Here is a 26,459-nt window from a genome sequence, read left to right as displayed (position 1 = left end):
GAACGTCAGATAAATTCTACTCTAAGATATCATTATGCGGACAGTACCCTAGACTAAACCTACCAAATTCAAATTTATTCAATTCAGACTGGCCAGGAGGATAGATTCCATAAAATGAAAGATAGAGAGGCTCTCTTATCATGATATCTCCTCTGAAGAGCCTTAACTTCTTCAGGGAAAAGACATAAGAATAACGGTTAAGGACAGTTAGCCTACCTTATCAAAATAGTTGGGCTGAACTGATGGGTGGCAACTCTTCCACCTCTTCAGTGAATTAATGAATAGGTATATTTGCATATATTTACTTTTGAAAATAATAATAATTCATGCAAATTTTACGTTGGTGAGAGAGAATGAGTTACCAACTCTCTCTCTCTCTCTCTAGCCCCCAGACTTACCCCAGAGTATATCGTGAACGCGTTCGGTACTTCTACGACATACCTAATAATAGTAATAAATATAATATTAGAACGCAAGAATTGGGTACTTTTAAATGCAAATAATATTTTGATTTATTCTTATTTAAGCTAAAACATGCGTACCTAATTCCCACGCGTTCTTGCTCGTGATGACAAAATGGCGGGGGGACGCCAGCCTCCCCGCAATACTTTCTACGGGGCCAAAGGCCAATAAAGGAAGTCCCGCAACTTTATAATTTATGAAAAACAGAAATTGGGGTACTCAACTTTGGTGCGGAAGACATCTCAGCGGAAGCCGTCACGAAAAAGTACTCAAATCACAGAAAATCACGAGCAAGAAAAAACACGCCGTACATTAACGAGTTCTAAAAACAGGATTGCAGATGGCGCTCGGGTCGGGTAGTAGTAGTAGTAGTAGCGAGAGAGAGGGGGAAGTAGTAGCCGTTGGGTCAGCTCTCCCCATGACAGGGATTTTGGAAAGGAAACCTCTAATTGGCAGGAGACCTGTGAATAGTGGCTTCCACTCGCCTTGTACTTTATACCCGACGCCCTTAGGGTGCTCGCACAAGGTTAGTAACCTCAGCATACCATGCTAGCTTTTTTCTCTGGTATATTTAGAACCTATTTATACTAAAAAAGTGGATAGCAGGATCCTTTTCACCGGCGAACACAGGTCGACCCAGAAATATATTTTCATAATTTTAAAAAAGCAATTTCTTACAGATACTGTTAGAATTTTTAGTACAGACTACTGCTATCTCATGGTAAATTATAGTATCTTATGGTTTGTAGGTTAGCCACAACTTGCATGCATGAAATTTTGATTTGTGGAAAGGAGGGGGTGGGGGATTGCTGTCTTGGAGCCCGGGAACATGACTGAAAAACAAGGATGATAGTACTAAACATTTTAAATATACAGTAGCAAGTACAGTAATGGAAAAATGTCAGGTGAAACACTGATCATATAACCAAAGAAAATATTTATTTGTGTTACAAGTAATCAAATCACACTTGGCCAAATGGCCCAAATTTCATACATTCATTCACATTTGCCCACACTGAGATATTAAGACGGGTATCTTTGGCTTATTATTTGGTCCAGTCGGTACATTTTCAATCTTCCTCATCACAAGAAGGCCATCAATTACTCGACCAAATACAACATGTTTTCCATCTAAAAAGTCACATTTCGCACACGTGATGAAGAACTGGCAGCCATTTGTGTCCTTTCCACTGTTAGCCTGGAAAAAGAGGTTGCTACAGTCTGATAATACAAAATATTGATTAAACTTCAATATTAATAGAAAACAACTGCTTATGGTACACATCACTATACTCTGTTTTTTTTCATCTGTCCATCCACCTGTGGTGTTTTTGTATGGTAACACTGCGTCCGGGCTTAAGATAGTTACATTCAGCTTACATTTAACTATTATAATAATATCCTATTTCGAATATTAACGGTGTAATTCGCATAGAGTAAATTATTAAAAAACCTTTCAGTTGCAAATGTACACCCAGATATCCTTTTATTTACCTAAAACTTACACATAGCGTAACTATCTAAAGCCCGGGACGCAGTGTTACCATACAAAAACACCACAGGCGGATGGACAGATGAAAAAAAACAGAGTACGTATAGTTATGCTACATGTCAAAATTCCACTTATAAAATCAAGTACGTAGGTAGTCCATTAAATCATGTTTTCACATGGGATACAAAGTTGAATATATATATAATCTAAGCTCTATATATTAAATTTTCGTTTTCCTCGTTTATTGCAAAAAAAAGGCAGAAGTAGCAGAATGTTGAGTTTCTGATACATATAAAAAAAGAAATTAAGCTATCTTTCAGATTAAGTTCATGAACTGTCTTTCAGACAAGCTATCCCTGTCATCAGAGGCTGCACCGAATTCTCCATGGAACATGGAAAAAATAACAGATTTGTTATAGATATTCACTGGACAGATCTGTAATTTTTCTTATGCTAGACTGCTACTTCAAATAAATGCATTCTTCACTGATGCAAACACATGGAAATGCACACATTTAACTTATAAGATTTGTGGTGTACTCTCTTTTCTCTTTGGACTTTGGAGTCTTGCCAAGAGAGTTTACAGTATGGGTTTTTGGAGATACATACAGGTTTAGATAGTAAAGACAGAAACTCGACAGGTTTACAGCAAGCACAAAGTATGTACTGCTGATAAAGCCTAAAAAGGAACACCACAAAAAGATTTTTAGCACCAGCTAGTATGCAACACAAAGGCCCATTGTAAGTGGTATCCCCACTAGGGACAACTGAAGAGAAGTAATTATCCTTTTCATTCTAGCTTGGAGATAAAACACAATCCACAGGTCTATGCACCTCAGTGGCGTGGTTGGTTTGGTGTTTGCTTCTCACCTCGGTGGTCGCGGGTTCGATTCTCAGCCATTCCATTGAGGAGTGAGATGTGTATTTCTGGTGATAGAAGTTCACTCTCGACGTGGTTCGGAAGTCATGTAAAGCCATTGGTCTCGTTGCTGAATAACCACTAGGTTCCATGCAACGTAAAAACACCATACAAACAAACAATCCATAAGTCTGCAAGAGCTGTACAGAAAAAGTGCACCATGGAGTTTCACTGCAAAATGGCTAGGGCTGACGTACCAATAGAACCTCAAACATCTTGACGTTGTGGCAAATTCTTATTCAGAAAAGGACAGTTTGACATGAAGGTAGTAAATTACTATACTGGCAACAAAAGACAATCTGGGTTTCTAGTTACGGTAGATCTAAGAAATGAAACCTGACAAACCAACAACTTATTTTCTTACCAAAGAAAGCAATCCAGGCCCATCATGTTTCAGGGTGAAATTCTCATCAGGAAAGCTTGGTCCATATATACTCTGAGTCCCAGTGCCATCACCCTGAAAAGCAAAATTGCAGATTTTCATGCTTCTGTGCAACTTTGCACAGATATAAAATACAGGAAAATGGGTTGAGTAAAACGTGTTTGAAATAATTACCAATTTAAATAAGCTTCTAACCCTGAAAAATTTAATTCCATACAGGATTAAGAATGCCTGAATTTATTAGCAACAATTGTAGAACCCCTCTGTTGATATTCGGCTGGGGAAAACAATGGAAAATGAAAATTCATATAAACACTATGACAGAATGACTTACCCAAACATTTAAAACATTTCACAGATAACTGACAACAATTAAAAAATGGAATTTTCATTATAAAATGAAATTTTATTGCATACTTACCGAACAATTATTAATCAAAGCCCTCCCTCCTCTCCACAGGTGGATGGCTGGGCAGAACGAATTTATGTTACCTGGACAGTTGTACCTGTAGCTCCCTCGAGTGGAGGGAGATGACGTCACCTACATCAGCGATGGCAGCACCACCGCGGAAGTTTGAATCTATTGTCTGCCATTCTTAGGGAACCTACAGTTGTATAATTGTTCGGTAAGTATGCAATAAAATTTCATTTTATAATGAAAATTCCATTTTTATTGCAGTGTCTTACCGAACAATTATACAGCTGATTACCCACTGCAAGGATGGGGGGCTGTGGATGTAAGTTTTACTTCAACAATAACATACGATTCTTGAAAATAAAGTACATATACCCAAAAGCAATGTTAGTGCCTGTTGTACCTTACCTTGTAAGAGAGCTACTGCAGGAGAATACTGCCTCTGGTCAGTGCTAATCTTACATAGTAGAAGGCTTGGAATATGACCAATGGGTGCCTCTACATGGAGTGGAAGATCCTCGTAGGCATGGTGTTCACCAGACTCAACGAAGATACAACAAAATATTGCCCTCGCCCTGGGCTAAGACCAGAAATAACCAACATGAAAAAACTGTCACCTACACCGAAATAAAAACCTTTACCCACCAAAACTTACACCGAAATAAAAACCTTTACCCACCAAAACTAACACTAAAATGACTGGTGAGTACTCCAGGTACATTGTACCCCCAGACTTCCCTTTAACTCGTCAACCTTGGTACAAGGCGAAACATAGGTTAACAGAGGGAGCAACCCATTATGTCGTTCCTCCCAACACCATGCCAGCTACCGAAAGTGGACCGAGAGACTTACAATCTTCAAACACTGTCTCGATTTCTTTCAAATAATGCCCGCACGGGACATACGAGTCGTTCTTCTTCTTCCTGGCCTATCAAGTCTGTCAGGTTTTTGAGAACAAAGTTATGTGGCCACGGATTAGAAGGGTTTTCGTTTTTCGCGAGAAAATTTAGTTCCACAGAGCAAACTGCGTCGCCTTGAGAATATCCCACTTTTTTGTCCATCGCGTGTAGCTCGCTAACTCGTCTAACTGATGCCAATGCAACTAAAAATAATGTCTTCTTGGTGAGATTCCTCATAGACGAAGAAAGTAACGGTTCAAAGGGAGGACTATATCGAGATTCCATGCTATCGAGCCCTTTGACGATTTGGAAGTCTCGAACGATTTAATTAGATCGGAAAGATCACTATTTGTGGATAGGTCTAGTCCTCTGTGTTTAAAGACTGAAGCCAGCATCGCTCTGTATCCCTTAATAGTCGAAGGCGCTAAACGGTTAACGTCCCTTAAGAAAAGAAGGAAATCAGCTATTTCGTTCACAGATGTTTCAGAAGAAGAGACTTTAGTCTGTCTACACCATCTTCGAAACACTCCCCATTTAGACTGATATAGTCTGTTAGAAGAATCTCTTCTGCAGTTCGCGATAGCTTCTGCAGCTCGTCTCGAAAAACCTTTCGCTCGGACGAGACTCCTGACAGTCTGTATCCTGTCAGTGCCAGAGCGGATAATCCTTGGTGGAATCTTTCGAAGTGCGGTTGTCTGAGTAGACATTTCTTTAACGGAAGAAGTCTGGGGAAGTCTACGAGCAAGTCGAAGAGATCTGGGAACTATTCTTTCCTTGGCCAGAATGGAGCAACTAGTGTCAGAGAAAAATTTTTGCGGAATGACACTTTGTTCAGCACCTGTCTTATTAGGCCGAACTGGGGGAAAGGCGTATGCTTCCAGGCCCGACCAGTCTAGTAACATTGCATCGACTGACCATGCAAGAGGGTCCGGGACTGGAGAGCAAAACAGCGGAAGGCGGTTGTTCCTTGAGGTTGCAAAGAGATCTGTCATCGGCTTTCCCCAAAGTTTCCATAGGTCTAGGCAGACCTTCGCATCGAGAGTCCATTCTAACGGCAGTACTTGATGACGGCGACTTGGTCCGTCCGCCAACCATTCATTTTCCCTTGAACAAATCGAGGGATCAGCGTAACCTGAAATTTTTCTGCCCACAGAAGCAGATCTATTGCAAGGTTATAAAGGGTGAAGGAGCACGTTCCCCCTTGTTTCCTGATATAGGAAAGTGCTGTTGAGTTGTCTCCGTGAACTGCTACCACCTGTCCCGTCACGAGATGAGAGAATGCCTGAAGTCCCAGGAACACTGCTAATAGCTCCCTCACGTTGATATGAAGAGAGCGCTGCGTTTCCGACCATTCCCCCAACCTGCATCGGAGGCGTCTGAAAAGAACTGAAGGGTTGGGTGGAGCGGACGAAGTGAAAGATCCTCTACCAGTCTTGGTTTTGACAGCCACCACGCTAAGTCCTCCTTGATTTCGTCTGAAATCTAGAATATTGTCGAGTCCGGTTGAGTCTTTCTGCACCATGAAGCTTTCAGGAAGAATTGCAGGGGCCTCATGTGCAGCCTTCCGAGTTTGACAAACTGTTCCACCGAAGCTAGTGTTCCTAACAGACTGGTCCAATGGTTGGCGGAACAGGACTTGCGGTCCAGGAAGTCCTGTACTACTTCCAGACACGACCGGACTCTCTTTGGTGAAAGAAAAGCCCGAAAAACTCGAGAGTTCAGAGTCATCCCCAAATAGGGAATGTTCTGAGTCTGAATTAGCCGAGATTTCTCCTCGTTTATAAGAAGACCTAACGAGTGAGTTAATGAAAGAGTCCTCTTGAGATCCTTCATGCACTGACTTTCCGAAGAGGAGCGGAGAAGCCAGTCGTCTAGGTAGAATGATAATCTGATGCCCAGGAGGTGTAACCACTTTCCCAGAGGAGTCAACGCTCGCGTAAATACTTGCGATGCTGTCGAAAGGCCAAAGCAAAGAGCTTGGAAACTGGTAGGTCTTGCCCATGAACACAAACCGAAGGTATTTCCTGGAGTCCTGGTGAATTAGAATGTGGAAGTATGCGTCCTGCATATCCAGAGATACCATCCAGTCCCCTTGACGAAGGGATTCCAACACTGAACGAGTCATTTCCATATTGAATTTGGTCTTCTGGACGAACAAATTCAGTGCGCTTACATCCAGTACGGGCCTCCAGCACCCCGATGACTTGGGGACTATGAACAGACGGTTGTAAAACCCCAGTTGTGGTCTGTCGCTTATCTCCTCTATGATAGCCTTCTGCAAGAGAATTTCTATTTCTCGGGTTAAGGCTACAAACTTCTCCGAGCCTGGAGAGTAGGCGGGTAATGTGATGGGAACATTGGATAGAGGCGGAGTGTCTTTGAAAGGAATGGAGTAACCGAACTGGAGAACTTGGGTCACCCAGGGCTCTGCCCCTCTGCGACTCCATTCCTCCCAAAAAAGGCTCAATCTGCCCCCTACCGGAGCATGAAGGATTGAAGAATCACTTGGATGATTTCGTGTCGGGTTTGGTCGAGGACTTGGTTGGGTGTTGTAAATTCGATCGAGGCCTGACGAACGGTCTAGACCTACCCCCTCGAAAGGGTTTCTTCTGCAAGGGTGATTCCGAGGTGGTAGTCATCACAGTCGAGGGTTTAACCCGCTTTGAAGACTGGGCAATCAAGTCATTAGTAGACTTCTTTTCCAGTGCGGAAAGAATCTTGGCCACTATATTTCTTCGGGAAACAGATGATCCTTGTCGAGAGGAGAAAACAAAAGGGCAGACTTCTGAGGCGAAGCGACTCCTTCCAAAACAAAAGAACACCAGAGCTGTCTTTTCTTGAGAGTCCCGAATGCAAAGAGAAGCGACTCCTTCCGAAACAAAAGAACACCAGAGCTGTCTTTTCTTGAGAGTCCCGAATGCAAAGAGAGGGGCCAGCTCATCGCAACCATCCCGAACTGATTTGTCGGCACATGACAAAACCCCAAGCCAGTCCGATGCCAGGTCTTCCTGAAGAGTAGGGCAATCCTCTATTTTCGTAGTGAGGGCTCTGATCGTCCAGTCCAAGAAATTCATAATTTCTAAAATCTTGAAAATGTTCTTTACCAAATGGTCCAACTCGGGCGATGTAAAGAATATTTTAGCTGCTGCAAATGCGGACCTCCTATTTGCATCCACCAAGCCAGAGAAGTCCCCCTGGGAGGAGGCAGACACTCCCATACGTAGAACCTATACCTCTTCTTAATAAGCTTCAACGGAGGATAGGCGAAAGTTGCTTTCCAGAGTTCTCTCTTGACCTTCAACCAATCTTCTATATCACGAAGCGAATGTTTAGCAGCCTTGGAAAGAACGAGCTTCGGGAGAAGAGGATTGAAATTCTTCCTTCTCATCAGGAAGATGGAAGCAGGCAACCTGGGAGCGGCTGCTACGAAGTAATCTGGGTACATGTCGAGAAGGTAGCGTAAAAGTTTCGAATAACACGAGAGGGGGATAGAGTCCGCTTCTAAGTCCTCGTCATCCGAAGAGATAGGCGACAGAGACCGTTCTTGATTCGACTCATTGTTCTTCGTACATTGTTTGTTTTCTTTCATCCAGTTCATCAGCTCTTGCAACTGTCGACGTAACGGAACTAGATTCTCGTCTTCTTGAGTTGAAGTCGAAGCAACTGGGGTCGTGGATTTCGACACGATCATCACCGGAGGTCTCACGCCAGTCGAATTATCTGTCGCATGCGAAGTCGAAGGAAAAGTTTGGACAGCTTGATGAGTTGAAGATCTCGACGAACTCAGAATCGGTCGCTCCACAACTGAGTCGAAGGCTGCTGTCGCTGTCGTAAGAATACAAGGCGAAGTCCATGTAGCTACGCTACACGACGGGCGAGAGATATCTACTTCTCTGTTCCTCTTCACAGGGAGCGGAGAGAACACCTCTTCAGTCGAACGTCTCTTCAACGGACGTGAGACTGAAGAATCATGCCACTCACGACGTCTAACCGGCGACGAATCACTCGACTCTGTCGATAACTGGTTGCCGAAAGACACACCTTTCCAATGGTGTTTAGTCGAATCCTGCTGTCGCACCACAGGATCGACGGAGGAAGCGACTGTCTGTGGGCAAACCCCGACAGTCTCCCTTGGACCTCCGGTATGTCTTCTCCCTGAGGCGGGGGAGCGGGACAGGGACCTTCGTCTAGGAGAACTATCGGGACAAACAGCCACCCCCTCAGATTGCACTGCACTGATACTTTTCACTTCACTAGAAGTCTTTTCTATGAAAGACTTTGCAGATAAACCTAACTGCATCACCGTATTAGCTAATATATCAAATTTCTTTTCAAATTTAGACTCGAGGCTGGCAATGGTGTCAGGAGAAACTCCACGGGAAGTTGGCAAAGGAGTTACAGGAGCAGGAGTAGGAGGACTCAAGATCGGAGACATAATAAGAGGAGAAGGAGAAGGAATAGGAGCAAGTGCTTTGATAGAAGAAGCAGAAGCAGCTAAACTAGTCTTACTTTCAGCTCTGAGAGCTGCCTTCCTCTTACTATCCTTAATTATCTTCCCCAAGTGAGAAACAAAAACTTTCCACTGTTGTTCACTCCAATCCTTGCATCACAAGTAGATTCTCTAGAGCACTCACAACCCCTACACTTAATGCACTTAGTGTGCGAATCATAAATTAATTTAATTAACCTAGTTTTGCACCCTCTGGCGCAAAACCTAACTACTGAAGGACTAGAGTCCGACATGATGGTAAGACCACAAAATTGCAGAAAAGAAATTCAGCTTCAATCCTACAAACATGGAGTTGAATACTTCACCGATATTGGAGAGATAATACTTCCCAACAAATGAAGAAAAAAGTCTGCACCGACCACCGATGTTCACCAGAAGCTGGCAGAGAACGAATTGATGTTACTTGGACAGTTGTACCTGTAGCTCCCTCGAGTGGAGGGAGATGACGTCACCTACATCAGCGATGGCGGTGCCACCGCGGAAGTTTGAATCTATTGTCTGCCATTCGTAGGGAACCTACAGCTGTATAATTGTTCGGTAAGACACTGCAATAAAAATATAATGTAACAGTAATTGACAATTTATTCATAAATAACAAGACTGATAAGATCAATAACTAGCATATTTTACAAAAAGAAAAAAAAAATTTATTATTCATAGCACTGTTGCTATGAATAACAGGTGTGTAAACATTGGAAGAGAAAAAGAGGAGATGAAAGCAACTGCCAAATTACTTACATACATAATTATAAAGATATATGCCACGAAGGAAAAATAAACGAAAGAGGATCTACAAGATCTTTCGACGTTAAACGTCCTTTACTGAGCAGAGACTGACGTACATACGAGAAAAGACAATATAAGAAGATTCGTATAACTGACAGATAGGGATTATAAAGAGATTAGTACCTAGAATCCGACACACCTGGAAGATAAGAAACCTTCCAAAACAAGCATAAACAATGGGTGCAATTAAAGGTTTAAGACAATCATCTCAGATACAATTTCAAGACAATTAAAGGATTATAGGTGACAGCTATTCAGAACTTGGTAAACAAAACCATATTCACAATACATGTCAGACATACATTACAACAAAAATAATAACTCTAAGGCAACTGATTTTTATTTAAGTTAGTAATTATATCTTTGAGGTCATTCTTAAACATGTTACAGATACAAGGGTCTAAATGAAAAAGGCCACGCCTAACATAGAAATTACAATGAAAAGTAAGTTGTATTAAAGCAGATTCTAAAAGATTTCGTGATAAGACATCTCTTGACCTTGCAATTACTGAACTATCAACCCAATTTATTCGGTGGTTGTTTTCACTTAAATGAATGAATATTGCATTAGATTTTTGGCCAGTTTTTACAGAATATTTATGCTGGCTTAGCCTTACTTCTAAGCCTTTGCTAGACTGTCCGAGATAAAATGAGGGACAATCCATACATGGAATTTTATATATTATGTTGTTGCTTTCTCTGGGGCCATTTTTTATTAACATTCCTTTTAGCGTGTTATTATAGGAAAAAACAAGGTTGACATTAAAAGCTTTTAATAATCATTTAATGGTTTCAAATCCGTTACAATAAGGCAGACTGAGAATGTTCTTAGAATTTTCTTTCTGCGTGTTACTTACAGTAATGAACTAACTCAGCATGAATTACCTCTACCTATAAGTCACATTATTTCACTCACGAGTTTGTGCATTTGTGATTGTAAGTTTATATTCAATGGTGAATTTTAACAACAAATTTTTGTCATGGCAATGGTAAATCCTTTATCACCATTACTCTCAAACCTGTACATGGAATTCTTTGAAAAACGCTACTTACCTAATATCATTTATATTCCTGTAAACTGGTATCGTTTATGTTGATGATTATTTAGCTGTTCTTCCTGTTGGTATTGATGTAAATGATTTACTCTCTAAATTAAATACGTAACCAGGTACCATCGATTAAGTTTACTCTAGAATTACAAGAAGACAATTGCCTACCTTTCTTAGACGTTTTGATACATAGAGAACCATTTCAATGTAAATTCAGTAGTTATAGGAAACCGACTAACAACTTAACTTATGTTCAGGCCACCATCTTAACATAAAAATATCAATTTTTTCCTCTATGTTTTTACGAGCATTGCGCATTGTAAGTCCACAATATTTGAATCAAGAAATTGAATACATAAGAAAAATAGGGAAAGATTTATGCTATCCTTCACATATATTAGACATTTGTTATAATAAAGCCCACAAAAAGTTTTATACTGTAAGTAACACGCAGAAAGAAAATTCTAACAACATTCTCAGTTTGCCTTATTTTAACGGATTTGAAACCATTAAATCATTGTTAAAAGCTTTTAATGTCAACCTTGTTTTTTCCTATAATAACACGCTAAAAGGAATGTTAATAAAAAATGGCCCCAGAGAAAGCAACAACATAATATATAAAATTCCATGTATGGATTGTCCCTCATTTTATCTCGGACAGTCTAGCAAAGGCTTAGAAGTAAGGCTAAGCCAGCATAAATATTCTGTAAAAACTGGCCAAAAATCTAATGCAATATTCATTCATTTAAGTGAAAACAACCACCGAATAAATTGGGTTGATAGTTCAGTAATTGCAAGGTCAAGAGATGTCTTATCACGAAATCTTTTAGAATCTGCTTTAATACAACTTACTTTTCATTGTAATTTCAATGTTAGTCGTGGCCTTTTTCATTTAGACCCTTGTATCTGTAACATGTTTAAGAATGACCTCAAAGATATAATTACTGACTTAAATAAAAATCAGTTGCCTTAGAGTTATTATTTTTGTTGTAATGTATGTCCGACATGTATTGTGAATATGGTTTTGTTTACCAAGTTCTGAATAGCTGTCACCTATAATCCTTTAATTGTCTTGAAATTGTATCTGAGATGATTGTCTTAAACCTTTAATTGCACTCATTGTTTATGCTTGTTTGGGAAGGTTTCTTATCTTCTAGGTGTGTCGGATTCTAGGTACTAATCTCTTTATAATCCCTATCTGTCAGTTATACGAATCTTCTTGTATTGTCTTTTCTCGTATGTATGTTAGTCTCTGCTCAGTAAAGGACGTTTAACGTCGAAAGATCTTGCAGATCCTCTTTCGTTTATTTTTCCTTCGTGGCATATATCTTTATTTATGGATTTATCACGTTCCTAACTTTCGTGATTCAGTTATACGTACATACATAATTATCTAAAATTCTACTTGGTGAACACATAAATAAATAGTATACCACCATCAGGCTTTGATTTCACTTTTTATTAACAGGCTGTAGTCCTTATATTTTCAGGATTCTGAAGTCTAGGTGTGTAAATCTATGATGTTGCTGGTGTAGTCATCTCAAATAACTGAGTGTCATGGTTTATTCCGCAATACCCAGGACTTGTCAAGAAAACTGGCACTTGAAATCAACACATGAAAAGCTCCTATTAGATAGGATGCCTTTCTTGGGTAAGAACAAATTGGAAGTCAGTTAATGTAGACAAAACAGAATTGTATATGTAAAATGATATTGTTATGATACAATAAAGTTTGTTCATACTTACCTGGCAGATATATATATAGCTGTATTCTCCGAAGTCCGACAGAATTTCAAAACTCCCGGCACACGCAGTGGTCGGCCAGGTGGTTAGTACCCATTCCCGCTGCTGGGAGGCAGGTGTCAGGAACCATTCCCATTTTCTATTCAGATTTTTTAATGTCCCCCCCCCCCCCCCCCCCCCCCCCCCCCCCCCCCCCCCCCCCCCACTGTCCCCGAGGGAAGGCTGGGCGGGTACTTGATTATATATATCTGCCAGGTAAGTATGAACAAACTTTATTGTATCAACAATATCATTTTGTTCATGACACTTACCTGTCAGATATATATATATATAGCTGATTCCCACCATTGGAGGTGGGGAGGGACAGAATAGAAGGATTTTGGGAAACATTTCACATGCAGATGATAGACATCTTGGTTCCTTCCCTGTTAGCATAGCTGACTTCGTGATTACTGTCACCCAAGTCTGCTTTTGCTTTACTAGAGTCCCCAGCAAGGACGTGACCTGTATAGCTGGTGAGATCTAGATGATCTGACAACGGGGGCGTGACCACAATGTGTCTAGACCATATTGACCATACTTTAAGGGCAGCGAAGCAAAGAAAAACCACCACCTGACCTAGCCTAGCAAAGTTAGTCCCCAAAACTTTAAGGCTAAAATAAAGGGAAGTCCGCCTCTAGCGGTCGACCCTACGACCAAAAAACCAACAACCATGAAACAAAAGCACACCTATCCATTTTCTAAAGGATAGGATTCGTGCCGCTTCCCGTACCCAAAACTGAATCTGCTGATATGTATGGTCCAAGGGAAAAGCAGTTCTCATATGCCACTTTCACATCCCTGAGGTAGTGTGAAGCGAACACAGTTGCTTCGCCAAAATGTGGTGCTCACAATGTCGCTGAGCGCCATATTCTTCTGAAATGCCATCGAAGTTGCGACAGCTCTAACTTCATGAGCATTGACTTTCAGAATTTTCAGATCACTATCTGGGCAGGACGAATGGGCCTCCCTGATGGTGCTTCTCAAGAAGATCGCTAAGGCGTTCTTAGACATTGGTAAATCAGGTCTTTTCACAAAACACCAAAGATTGTCCGATTGACCTCTAATTTGTTTTGTTCTATCCAGATAGAATTTTAGAGCTCTGACAGGGGCACAGGACTCTTTCTGGCTCCCGACCAACGATCCCTGCTAATCCCTTGATATCAAAGTTCTTGGGCCAGGGATTGGAAGGATTTTCGTTTTTAGCTAAAAAGGAAGGACTCAAGGAACAGACTGCATTGTGTCCCCTAAATCCAACATTTTTGCTAATTGCTTGAATCTCACTCACCCTCTTCGCAGTGGCTAGGGTGGTTAGAAAGAGGGCCTTCTTCGTTAAATCTTTCAGCGAAGCCTCGTGCAAAGGTTCAAAGGGACTCGCCATTAAAAATTTTAGAACTATGTCCACATTCCACGAAGGTGTCTTAACCTGTGGAACCTTTGATGTTTCGAAGGATCTCAGAAGATCGTGAAGATCCCTATCATTCGTCAAATCTAGGCCTCTATGACGGAAGACTGTTGACAGCATACTCTTGTATCCTCTAATTGTTGATACTGCAAGCTTGTCTACATTCCTTAGATGGAACAGGAAATTGGCGATTTGCCTCACAGAGGTCTTGGAGGAGGAAATGCCCTCTTTCCTACACCATCTTCTAAAAACAGCCCACTTAGACTGGTAGACAGATTGAGAGGAAGCTCTTCTCGCGGTGGCGATAGCTTTGCCACCGCCCCTGAAAACCCTCTCGCTCTTGCCAGTTTCTTGATAGTCTGAATGCAGTCAGACTCAGAGTGAACGGGTTTTGGTGATATCTCTCGAAGTGGGGCTGTTTGAGAAGATCGGCTCTTACTGGTAGGATTCTTGGAAAGTCCACTAGTAGGGACATGACCTCTGTGAACCAATCGCTTGCTGGCCAGAATGGTGCGACCAGTGTCATCCTTGTTCCTTCCGACGCTGCTAACTTCCTTGTTACTTCTCCCAGAAGTTTGAACGGGGGAAAGGCGTATACATCCATCCCCGTCCAGTCCCAAAGCATTGCGTCTACTGCTACTGCTTCCGGGTCGATGATCGGAGAACAGTAAAGGGGCAGTCTCTTCGTTTTCAAAGTTGCGAAGAGGTCCACTATTGGTCGTCCCCATAGTTTCCATAACTGTTGACAGACCTCTATGTGCAGAGTCCATTCTGTTGAAATCAATTGATTTCGACGGCTTAAAATGTCTGCTCTGACGTTCTGGACTCCTGAAACAAATCTTGTCAGGAGAGTTATGTTCCTCTCTTCTGACCATAACAGGATTTCTCTCGCTATCTGTAGAGAGAACGAGAGTGTCCCCACACTGTTTCTTGATATAAGAAAGGGCCGTGGTGCTGTCCGCGTTGATCTGAACAACTCGGCCTATGACTCGTTCTTGAAAGGCTAGAAGTGCTAAGCGAATTGCCTCCAACTTCTTGAGGTTGATGTGCCAAGGCTTCTGTTCTTTTCTCTAGAGGCCTGACACTTCCTCCTTTCCTAGAGTTGCTCCCCAGCCTGTCATAGACGCATCTGTAAATAACCCTAGGTTGGGGCTCTGAAGACAAAGGGACACTCCTTTCGACATCTTGGTGGGATCGAGCCACCACTCTAGGTGTTTCTTGACCAACGGGGATATTCTCAAATTCTCTTCTAGGTTTTGTCTGTCCTGCCAATTTTCTGCTAGGAAAAACTGTAGGGGCCCCGAGATGTAGTCTCCCTAAAGAAACAAACTTCTCCAGCGAAGAAATGGTCCCCAGCAGACTCATCCATTCCTTTGCCGAGCATGTTTCCTTCTCCAAGAAGGCTGACACTTTTTCTAAGCCTTTCCGCTGACGTTCTAGCGACAGAAAAGCCCAAAAAGCCACTGAATCCATCTGAATCCCCAGATACACGATGGACTGTGTTGGGGTCAGATGGGACTTTTCGTAATTGATCAGGAGGCCTAAAGATTTCGCCAACAGTAACGTACTCTGAAGGTCCTCCAGACACCTTGCTCTCGATGACGACCATATGAGCCAGTCGTCCAGGTAGAGGGAGACTCGTATCTTTGAGAGGTGAAGCCACTTTGCCACGTTCCGCATGAGAAGAGTGAAAATCATGGGAGCTGTGCTCAGTCCGAAACACAGAGCTCTGAACTGGAGGACCTGTCCTCTTAAAATGAACATGAGGAACTTCCTGGACTGGGGATGGATGGGGACATGGAAGTAAGCGTCTTGGAGATCCAATGACACCATCCAGTCCCCTGGTCTCAAGGCCCCCAGGACCGACTGTGATGTTTCCATTTTGAAACTTTCTTTCTTCACGAAAAGGTTCAGTTTGCTGACATCTAGGACAGGCCTCCATCCCCCAGACTGCTTCGGAACCAGGAATAACCTGTTGTAGAAGCCTGGGGAATCTGTCAAGAGCACTCATTCTACGGCTCTTTTCTCGATCATTTGATCTAATAAATCGAGTAGAATCTGTTGCTTCTGCGGCTGATAAGATGGTGACAGGTCTATAGGCTTCATGCTCAACGGAGGCATGGAGAGAAAGGGAATTTTGTATCCCTTCTCTATAATCTTGAGGGACCAGGCGTCCGTCCCCCTTGCTCTCCAAGCCTCTGCGAAGAGAGAAAGTCTCCCTCCCACCGGTGCCTGAAGGGCAAGGTTGTCACTTCTTTCCCCTTTGCTTTGCGGGGGTTCTGCCTCTAGCAAAGCCCCTTCCTCGTGTAGAAGCTCTTGATGGTGCTCTGCCACGAAAGGGCTTAAAATTCTTCTTTGGTACTTGAGCTACTCGAGAAGAGGATTGCGCCGCAGGAAGTCTAGATGATTGAGACAGCAAATCCTGTGTCGCTTTCTCTTTCAGGTTCACAGATAAATCCTTTACCATATTTTCAGGAAAAAGATGGGAAGAAAAGGGGGCGAATAATAACTCTGCTTTCTGCGTAGGAGAAACTGATTTAGCAGTAAAACTGCAGAAAAGCGCTCGTTTCTTTAATATTCCCGTAGTAAATTTGGCTGCTAGCTCATCTGAGCCATCCCTTACTGCTTTATCCATACATGACAGGACGCTCGATAATTCTTCTAGTGACAATGATTCTGGGCTCTTAGATTGCAGACTTAAAGCTCCTAAGCACCAGTCTAGGAAGTTAAATACTTCCAACGTCCTGTACAGTCCTTTTAGATGGTGATCTATTTCAGGCATAGTCCATGAAACCTTAGCCGAGGACAGGTAAGATCTCCTCGGTGCTTCAACCAGGTTTGAGAAGTCACCTTGCGCAGACGAAGGAAGTCTCAACCCTGTTTCTTCTCCGGTCTCATACCATATACCGGCTCTCCCGTTTAGCTTAGCTGGAGGAAGCGCAAAGGACGTCTTTCCTTTCGTCTTCCTTGATTCCATCCAATCATTCATCCTCTTCAACGCTCTTTTAGTAGAAAGCGAAGAAGCCATCCTAACAAAACCCGGAGCTTTTCTCGTCTTTGATGAGGACAGTTGCGATGGCGGTGAGAGAGGAACTGGTGCTTGGAATTTTTCCGAAAACAATTCCTTCAGTAAGCGCGTTAACGTGCTATAATCCGTACATGCTTCTGAAGGCTCTTCCTCTTCTGCAGGATGCGTATCGTTAGAAGACTCTCCTTGATCTTGACGGTCCGAAGTTTCTTTAGCTAAACAGGAAGCGCTTCTCCTTTGAGGCTCTGTTCGTAAGGGGGAGCTTCTATCCGCTGAAGGAATAGACGAGACAATGCGTGAATGATCCGCTGTTGTCTTTGAAAACTTAAGACTCTTGTAAAGCCTTGTCTTTCGAAGTCATTAGAGGCAAAGGTTCTTCAAAAGCCTCTTTGCGGGATTCCTGTCAATCTCCTCTCAGTTGAGTACGTTTATCTTTCTGAGAATCCCGATTAGACAGGCGTCTAGCGTCATCCCGAGCGCCCTTGCTAAGGGAGCGAGACTTAGGACTCGCAGGAAGTCGCGCGTCTGTCAATGAAAGCTTCCGATCCCGCTGGACTCTAATGTCTATAAGACATTTATCCATCAAGGAAGCGTCCTCAAAAGCGTCCTGAAGCGGGACATGCTCTAATGGACGTCGAGCGTCTTTAAAACTTCGCTTAGAACGCTTAACTTGTATCGGGGCGTCCTCTCGAGCGTCCTGGTGAGTCTTACGATCTCTTTTCAAGCGTTGCGAGTTCTCATATTCTAAAGCACGAGCCTCCCGTCGATATTTATACAGTACTTCTCTTTCTTGAGGGGTAAGATCCGAAACATAATCTAAACATTGCTCTCTTTGACTTTTAGAGCCTTCTCGAACGCCCTGATACCTCTGGCGTTGGTAGGCTCTCTCATGATAGAGGCGTCGAGTTGATGCAGAAGTCCGGCGAACGTCGATACGAGGCTTCTTTTGATCGTTCTCATCCTCCTGACAAAAGCGAGGGCCGCCTGTGCGACACCTAACGCTTCTGTCCGCATCCCCACTTCTGGAAACTCTCTCTCCGGAAACACTTGCGTGTTCTCGGTCGAGTCTGAAGAATCCAGAAGAGGACGACGAAGGGGAGGCTAAGGAACGAGGCGAAGCCGACAAGGGTTGTTTCGATCTTTTAACAGGAAGCCAAAGATCCTTTCTACGTCTTTGGGGCTCCTCTTCTCCCCTTGCGAAGAAAGCCGACAATCGTTGACGCAATTGCATACGAGTTTCATTAGATGGTGAAGTTCCACGTTCAGGAGAAGGACTCCTCATATGCGAAGAAGGGCGAATTGAAGCCCTCTTCTTCCTTTGAACTCTAAGACGATGATAGTTCTCAAAAGCGTCCTCATCAGAAGACGTCCTGCATCTCTTCTTAGGCGTCAATTCTTCGAAGTGTTCGGGTGATGATGAAAGAACAGGACGAGAAGTAGGACGAGAGGTTTTAAGGAAGTGTCCCCTTCCTTAAAACCTCTCCTAAGAGGACGAGAAAGACGCTGGCCGCCTGTGCGGCACCTAGTGTAAAACTTGTTCTCCTCGTGAGAGGCCCTCTGAGAGCTCCATCCCCGGTAAGGAGAGGACGCCTCAGAGGACGAAAAGCACTCCTTCAATATCCGTGCTCGATCACATGCTTCGGCAGCCTGGGAAGCGTCCACAGGATCTGCTGAAGGGACGCCAGACCGGTGGGAATTTCCCGTAGCCCTCCTTCGGTTTTCGACATGTCCATTCCCTGAGTCCTGGGAGTCCGACAGAGGTCTATTCCTAGAGGCACTATGGGACCGATCTGACGCCCCCTCCACTACACTAGGGGCACTAATGTTTCCACTACACTTCACTGTGGTCTTCAATGCACTCACTTTCGATTCTAGTGCACGAATAGACTCCATGATGGAAGAAAGGGCAACACCTTCTGAAGCAATAACTTCATTGCCCGAAGGCAAATACACAGGGTTAGATGTAACAACCTCTACAGGAAGGTTGGAATGCGAATTACTACCCTTACTTTTCACAGAAGCACTTCTGGAGGAAGATCTTCTGATTCTATCCCTTTCAAGCTTACGAACATACGAATCATAAGTCTTCCATTCATTTTCAGTCAACCTTCACACTCTTTACACCTATCATTCATCAAACAAATATGATCTCTACATTTCGTGCATACTGTATGAGGATCCACCGAAGCTTTCGGTAGCCTAACCTTACACTCTAGCACGGTACACACTAGTTGAAGAAGATCCAGACATATTAGAGAAATCCAAAACCAAATCCAATGAAAAACCACAATCGCGTATGCCAATCCACCGAGCAAGTTTCAAAAACCAAGAGACAATCAAATACTCAAGTGAACAAAGAGTTTATCCAAAATCCTAGGCGGAGGTCTGTAAACAGTTGTTTACTGACCAGCGACAGAAAAAATCTGAATAGAAAATGGGAATGGTTCCTGACACCCGCCTCCCAGTGGCGGGAATGGGTACTAACCACCTGGCCGACCACTGCGTTTGCCAGGAGTTTTGAAATTCTGTCGGACTTCGGAGAATACAGCTATATATATATCTGACAGGTAAGTGTCATGAACAAAAAGTAATTTTATAATATTGTCTATACTTTTCCACATTTAAGAGCAAAGATTTCCTGGGCAGGACAATTTTATGTGATATGGTACAATGAAAATTGGTATTTCTGCAGTAATTTTTAGCAAGGATCTAAGGAACTCACACCTTAGTGAAATACCTTGACCAATATTAAAATGTGAACAGTAACCCCAATTGTTTGCACTAATAATACCCAAAAAGTAATGAAACTGAACAATATGCAGGTAAGGTTACTCCCTGGGATTACTTCTCGCTATTATTGAAGTTTTAAGTGTCCGTAAAAACGAAAAACCTTACTTACCCTGACAAAATCACCTCCTTGAATCATAAAATCTTTTATCACTCGATGGAAACAAGCTCCCTTGTATCCAATGGGTACCCCATCTTTACGATATTCCCCAGTACAAAACTGGCGAAAATTTTCACTAGTCTTGGGAGTGACGTCGGCATATAATTCCATTATCATACGACCAATCTCCTGTAAACAATGATAGCATTGAAAATATATACGTACAGCAGTATAACAAATCTCAAAAGTGAAGCACACACTAATTAATATTATAAATTTTAAAAAGGACAATTAAAATAAATATAGCATAAATTGGTGCTACTTGGCTTATCTACACTAGCACTAAACATGGAACCGTAAATGTAAATTAGTGTTACAGACTCCGAGATCTCAGAGACAATGTTACGGTGTCGAAATATCCTGGAAAGGGTTCGACACAATGTTACTGCCTCTGAGAGAGGTCCCGCTTCAGGTTCGATATGAAATAAAAAAAAAAATATATCAACACAAACAGTTGAAACTGGGGATACGGATATAGAAAGAAACACTAACACAACAAAGGTTTATTTACAAGCTTACTAACAAAGGTAAATGCAGAATGGTATCTCCTATTTACATAAAATGATAGAATCTTACACTGCATGAACTGGGGGAACAGTGACACAATTCAAATACTTGCGGGCCAGTTTAGTGACTCGAAGCAGTGGCTTCACAAAAGGAGAACGGCGAAAGCGGACATCCTCTTGACTCCGTATTGCAGGAACTACTAGTCTAATTGTAAGGCAGGAAATCCCCCCTTTTCTTCTCCAAAGTTTGTTCAACGTAGAGACAACTCGGCCGTCCACACCTGAAGACGACTAGACCAATATCCAACCAACTCTCAAACAACTCTTCTTTTGATTGATACTTCGTCGGTTCCTCCGTCTCTAGTCTCTCTCTGACGATCACTGCTGCTGATCTCTCACTGATAATCTGATCTGTGGCTCTGTGACTAACTGGTGATCTCTCTCTTTTACGATCTCTTCCTTCTACGATCACTCTCAAAATCTCCTCCTCCTTCTGCTACTCCCTCCGTCGTATTTATACGGCACTCTGGGGGCGGAGCCTACGGCGAACATCACCGACTCCAGGGATTTCTAAAACTTCTTAGATGAATCTAGACGAGGTATTGCATCAGAAAATTGCTGCGTTTCTCAAGTAACATTGGCGCGTTTTTGTGCTCCACAACACGCCCGACGATTCCAGAAAAACCGTGAAGACAGGCGCCTCCAACACGGGCGCGAAAGCCTCCTTACTGCCAAACTTCTCGAAAATGCGTTCTCCTTTCCTTTATCTTCCTTTGCTATGAAGCAATTACCATCACAATTAGACGGCCGCACTAAGATACCGGTTATTAAAATAATTTGTCGACCATACAGTATAGGAATGGTTGTACAAAATGCTTTGATCCCCGATGAGTTAGTACTAAACACGGTGTCCCAAAGGAGCTCCTTCCATGTTTAGTACTAATACTTCGGAGTAGGTGACGCGTAGATAACAAGCCAAAGGTAGCACAATCCAGTCTCATGCTGACACTTTTGCAAATTTTACATGCTTCTACTTCAAGCTATGAACACTATTGAATTATGATCAGTAACAGTACCTCACGTTGCAGTGATTATTTATCAAATCAAGACCATCAATTACAAATTAAATAAATTTCCGTATTGGATGCATGGTGTCATGGGTCAAATGCTTCATGTAGTACTAATCTCAACAATCGTAAAAGGTACCAACTGTGTGGGTCATGTTAGTGGTAATTGATTTATAGTATGATTGCATATTTCACGGAGCGACACGGCCGAGCCCAGAAAAAAATTGTAAGTCAATTTCCGAATTGGGTGCTTGATTACTGTCTGGGCGTTCGTCTCAACAAACGTAAACAGTCTTGATGTAGTTCATCATATTGCTAATAGATTTTATAGTATGATTAAAGTCAAGCCAATAATTAATGCAGCATAACGACCATCGAAGAGATATTAGACTATTTCGGAATACGTTTATATATAAAAATTGTCATTCAAAGAGACGTAAGCGCGCTTCATCGCTCAGTTGTTTCCCTGTTGACACTACCACCGTATGAGGGCGGTCTATTGGTCTCAGACGGGCACATGCTCTTGGAATCGAAGAGAAGTATGAATCTGACAAGTTAATATTAAAAGCCAAGCTGAAAAATCTTCCTGAAGGCCAATTTGTAGTAATGGTACTAGCGGCTAGGCCTTTCTCAAATAGAGTTCTAAAGAACGAAATTGCCAGATTTGTAGTCATATTTTTTTAGAAAAATGGCCAATTTCTTCACTGCTGAATCATACTGCCTGAGCGTTGATTCTCTTTCATCTGATTCTATGAATAAGATGTTTAGTGGATCAATACTAGCATCCTTTTGGGCTGCAAACTTCATGAAGTCCATAAAGTTAGGGCACTCAGAATTCTTGAGGAAGCTGACACAGTCTGAGTTTGTACTACTTGTGTCAGTTCTGGACGGGGGATCCGTTTGGGCCGGAGATTCAGTTCTAGAAGAAGCGGAAACCAGTTGCTCTTTGGCCAGTTGGGTGCCACTAATGCTACCTGTCCTGTGAAAGATCTTAGCTTGTGCAGGACCTTCATCAGAATATTCACCGGTGGAAATAGGTAAATCTTCTGCCAATTGTTCCAATCTATGGGCATCACATCTGTGGCGTAAGCTAGAGGGCCCAGGTTGGGTGCCACGTAACATGGTAGTTTGTGATTGGATTCCGTGGCGAATAGGTCTACTTGAAGGTCCGGGATTTGATTGCAAATCCACCGTAACGACTTCCTGTCCAGGGACCACTCCGACTCCAGCGGAGTTGTCCTGGAAAGTGCGTCTGCGATAACATTCTATACTCCTGCCAGGTGAGTTGCTGACAGGTGCCAATGATTTTTCGCCGACAACGAAAATATCGCAATCAATACGTGATTTAGTTTGCTTGACCTGGAGCCTCCTCTGTTTATGCAGTGGACTACTACTGAACTGTCCGAGACTAACCTTATATGACTGTTTCTGGCCGGAGTCAGTCGCTTTAGGGTCAGAAAAACTGCCATGGCTTCTAGAATATTGATGTGGAACTGGCGGAACATATCCGACCATGTTCCCTGGACTTTCTTGTGTTGCGAGTAGCCTCCCCAGCCGCTCAGAGATGCATCCGTGTGGATAGTTAGAGATGGCGGAGGGAATTGCAGTGGTACTGACTTGGCCAGGTTCCAGCGTTCCGTCCATGCTGGGAGCCTTTTTGTTAAAATGGGTGGAATTACAGAGATCTTGTCCCTGAGATTGATGTTGGCTCTCTTCCTCCAGACTAGATTGATATCCTTCAATCTGGCTTTCAATAGGACGTCCGTCACCGACGCAAACTGTAGCGAACCTAGGATTCTCTCTTGGGTACGCCGAGAAGCCTTTTTGTTCTTGAGGAACTGTTTCGTAGCCGTCGCTATCTCCTTAACCTTCTTGGGTGGGAGAGATAGTTTGTGCTTGTTTAGGTACCATTGGATTCCCAGCCATTGGAAGCGGGAAGCCGGAATGAGCCGAGATTTTTCCTTGTTTATCTGGAAACCCAGAAATTCCAAGAATTTTATCACCTTGGCTGTTGCTTTGCGACACTTGTCGACGCTGGCTGCCCAAATGAGTCAGTCATCTAGATAGGCTACTAACATTACCTCTTGAGTTCTTAGCTCTTGAACTATCGTCTCTCCTAATTTGGTGAATACCCTGGGTGCAATGTTGAGCCCGGACAGCATGACTCTGAATGAGTAAGCCTGCTTTCCTAGCTTGAAGCCTAGGTACGGAGAGAAGTTCCTTGCTATCGGAACATGATTGTAAGCGTCTGTAAGATTTATAGAGGTGGTGACGGCCCCACGGGGAAGTAAGGTCCGCACCTGTGAGACGGTCAGCATGCGAAATCTGTCGCATTGAATGTATGAGTTGAGACAGGACAAGTCCAGAATCACTCTTCTTTTGTCTGAGTCCTTCTTTGGGACACTGAACAGACGTCCTTGAAACTTTAGGCGTTTTACTTTCTTTACAGCCTTCTTCTGCAGGAGATCTCTGGAATAGTCTATAAGGTCCGCCGTTGGAATCCGGTAAAAACTGATTGGTGGAGGGGGCCCTTTCTCCCATTTCCACCCCAGACCTTTTGAGACTATACCATGGGCCCATGGACTGAAGGTCCAATGATCCCGGAAGAGATATAATCTCCCTCCCACCTGCGGGCTCTCACTGGTTGGCTGGAGGTCTGCTCCCTCTACCTCTAGGGAAACCTCTACCTCTTGGTCCGCCTCGTAGCCGGGCGCCACCTCTGGCCCTATTGTAGCCGCGAAATGCGTCTCGCGACTCGTAGGAGGGGTTGAAGGCTGAGGAGGTCACTATGGCTGTCAAGGTTGAAGGCTGCTGAGCCGGCAGAGTTTGTACTAGAACAAACTGTTATTGCGGTTGAGCCTTAGATGTCGAAGGCTTACTGACCTGAGAGACCGGAACCGCTTGCATAACCGCCTGAGGACGGGAGGCCTGGTAAGGATGAAATCTCCTTGGCCTCCTCTTGGGTCTGGATTGGTGTCCGGAGCCATCCAAATGATATTGTTATGATACAATAAAGTTTGTTCATACTTACCTGGCAGATATATATATATATAGCTGTATTCTCCGAAGTCCGACAGAATTTCAAAACTCCCGGCACACGCAGTGGTCGGCCAGGTGGTTAGTACCCATTCCCGCCGCTGGGAGGCAGGTGTCAGGAACCATTCCCATTTTCTATTCAGATTTTCTAATGCCACTGTCCCCGAGGGGAGGTTGGGCGGGTACTTGATTAGTATATATATATATCTGCCAGGTAAGTATGAACAAACTTTATTGTATCATAACAATATCATTTTGTTCATGACACTTACCTGTCAGATATATATATATATATATAGCTGATTCCCACCATTGGAGGTGGGGAGGGACAGAATAGAAGGATTTTGGGAAACATTTCACATGCAGATGATAAGACATCTTGGTTCCTTCCCTGTTAGCATAGCTGACTTCGTGATTACTGTCACCCAAGTCTGCTTTTGCTTTACTAGAGTCCCCAGCAAGGACGTGACCTGTATAGCTGGCGAGTTCTAGATGATCTGACAACGGGGGCGTGACCACAATGTGTCTAGACCATATTGACCATACTTTAAGGGCAACGAAGCAAAGAAAAAACCACCACCTGACCTAGCCTAGCAAAGTTAGTCTCTGAAACTTTAAGACTAAAATAAAGAGAAGTCTGCCTCTAGCGGTCGACCCTACAACCAAAAAACCAACAACCATAATACAAAAGCACACCTATCCATTTTCTAAAGGATAGGATTCGTGCCGTTTCCCGTACCCAAAACTGAATCTGCTGATATGTATGGTCCAAGCGAAAAGCAGTTCTCATATGCCACTTTTACATCCCTGAGGTAGTGTGAAGCGAACACAGAGTTGCTTCGCCAATATGTGGTGCTCACTTTCAGAAGTTTCAGATCACTATCTGGGCAGGACGAATGGGCCTCCCTGATGGTGCTTCTCAAGAAGAACGCTAAGGCGTTCTTAGACATTGGTAAATCAGGTCTTTTCACAGAACACCATAGATTGTCCGACTGACCTCTACTTTGTTTTGTTCTATCCAGATAGAATTTTAGAGCCCTGACAGGGCACAGGACTCTTTCTGGCTCCCGACCAACGATCCCTGCTAATCCCTTGATATCAAAGCTCTTGGGCCAGGGATTGGACGGATTTTCGTTTTTAGCTAAAAAGGAAGGACTCAAGGAACAGACTGCATTGTGTCCCCTAAATCCAACATTTTTGCTAATTGCTTGTATCTCACTCACCCTCTTCGCTGTGGCTAGGGTGGTTAGGAAGAGGGCCTTTCTCGTTAAGTCTTTCAGCGAAGCCTCGTGCAAAGGTTCAAAGGGACTCTCCATTAAAAACTTCAGAACTATGTCTAAATTCCACGAAGGCGTCTTAACCTGTGGAACTTTTGACGTTTTGAAGGATCTCAGAAGATCGTGAAGATCCCTATCATTCGTCAAATCTAGGCCTCTATGACGGAAGACTGTTGACAGCATACTCTTGTATCCTCTAATTGTTGATACTGCGAGCTTGTCTACATTTCTTAGATGGAAAAGGAAATCGGCGATTTGGCTCACAGAGGTCTTGGAGGAGGAAATGCCTTCTTTCCTACACCATCTTCTAAAAACAGCCCACTTTGACTGGTAAACAGATTGAGAGGAAGCTCTTCAAGCAGTGGCAATAGCTTTTGCCACTGCCTTTGAAAACCCTCTCGCTCTTGCCAATTTCTTGATAGTCTGAATGCAGTCAGACTCAGAGCGAATGGGTTTTGGTGATACCTCTCGAAGTGGGGCTGTTTGAGAAGATCGGT

General features: G+C 43.1%; 1 protein-coding gene across 1 annotated transcript in view; it reads right to left on the bottom strand.

The window, feature by feature from the left end:
• Positions 1–1,384: 1,384 nt before the first annotated feature.
• LOC135195731 (peptidyl-prolyl cis-trans isomerase H-like) overlaps positions 1,385–26,459 on the bottom strand; it is a 58,922-nt gene continuing 33,847 nt past the window's right edge. The window contains exons 2-4 of the mRNA XM_064222158.1: positions 20,029–20,205; positions 3,238–3,330; positions 1,385–1,660 (exon numbers count right to left, since the gene is read on the bottom strand). Of these exons, the coding sequence (XP_064078228.1) occupies positions 1,463–1,660; positions 3,238–3,330; positions 20,029–20,205 (468 nt within the window). The 3' untranslated portion in view covers positions 1,385–1,462. The remainder of the gene's footprint in view (positions 1,661–3,237; positions 3,331–20,028; positions 20,206–26,459) is intronic.

This window comes from Macrobrachium nipponense, chromosome 16, assembly GCF_015104395.2.
Source record: "Macrobrachium nipponense isolate FS-2020 chromosome 16, ASM1510439v2, whole genome shotgun sequence".
NCBI lineage: Eukaryota > Metazoa > Arthropoda > Malacostraca > Decapoda > Palaemonidae > Macrobrachium > Macrobrachium nipponense.
This window is presented reverse-complemented; position numbering and strand designations above follow the sequence as displayed.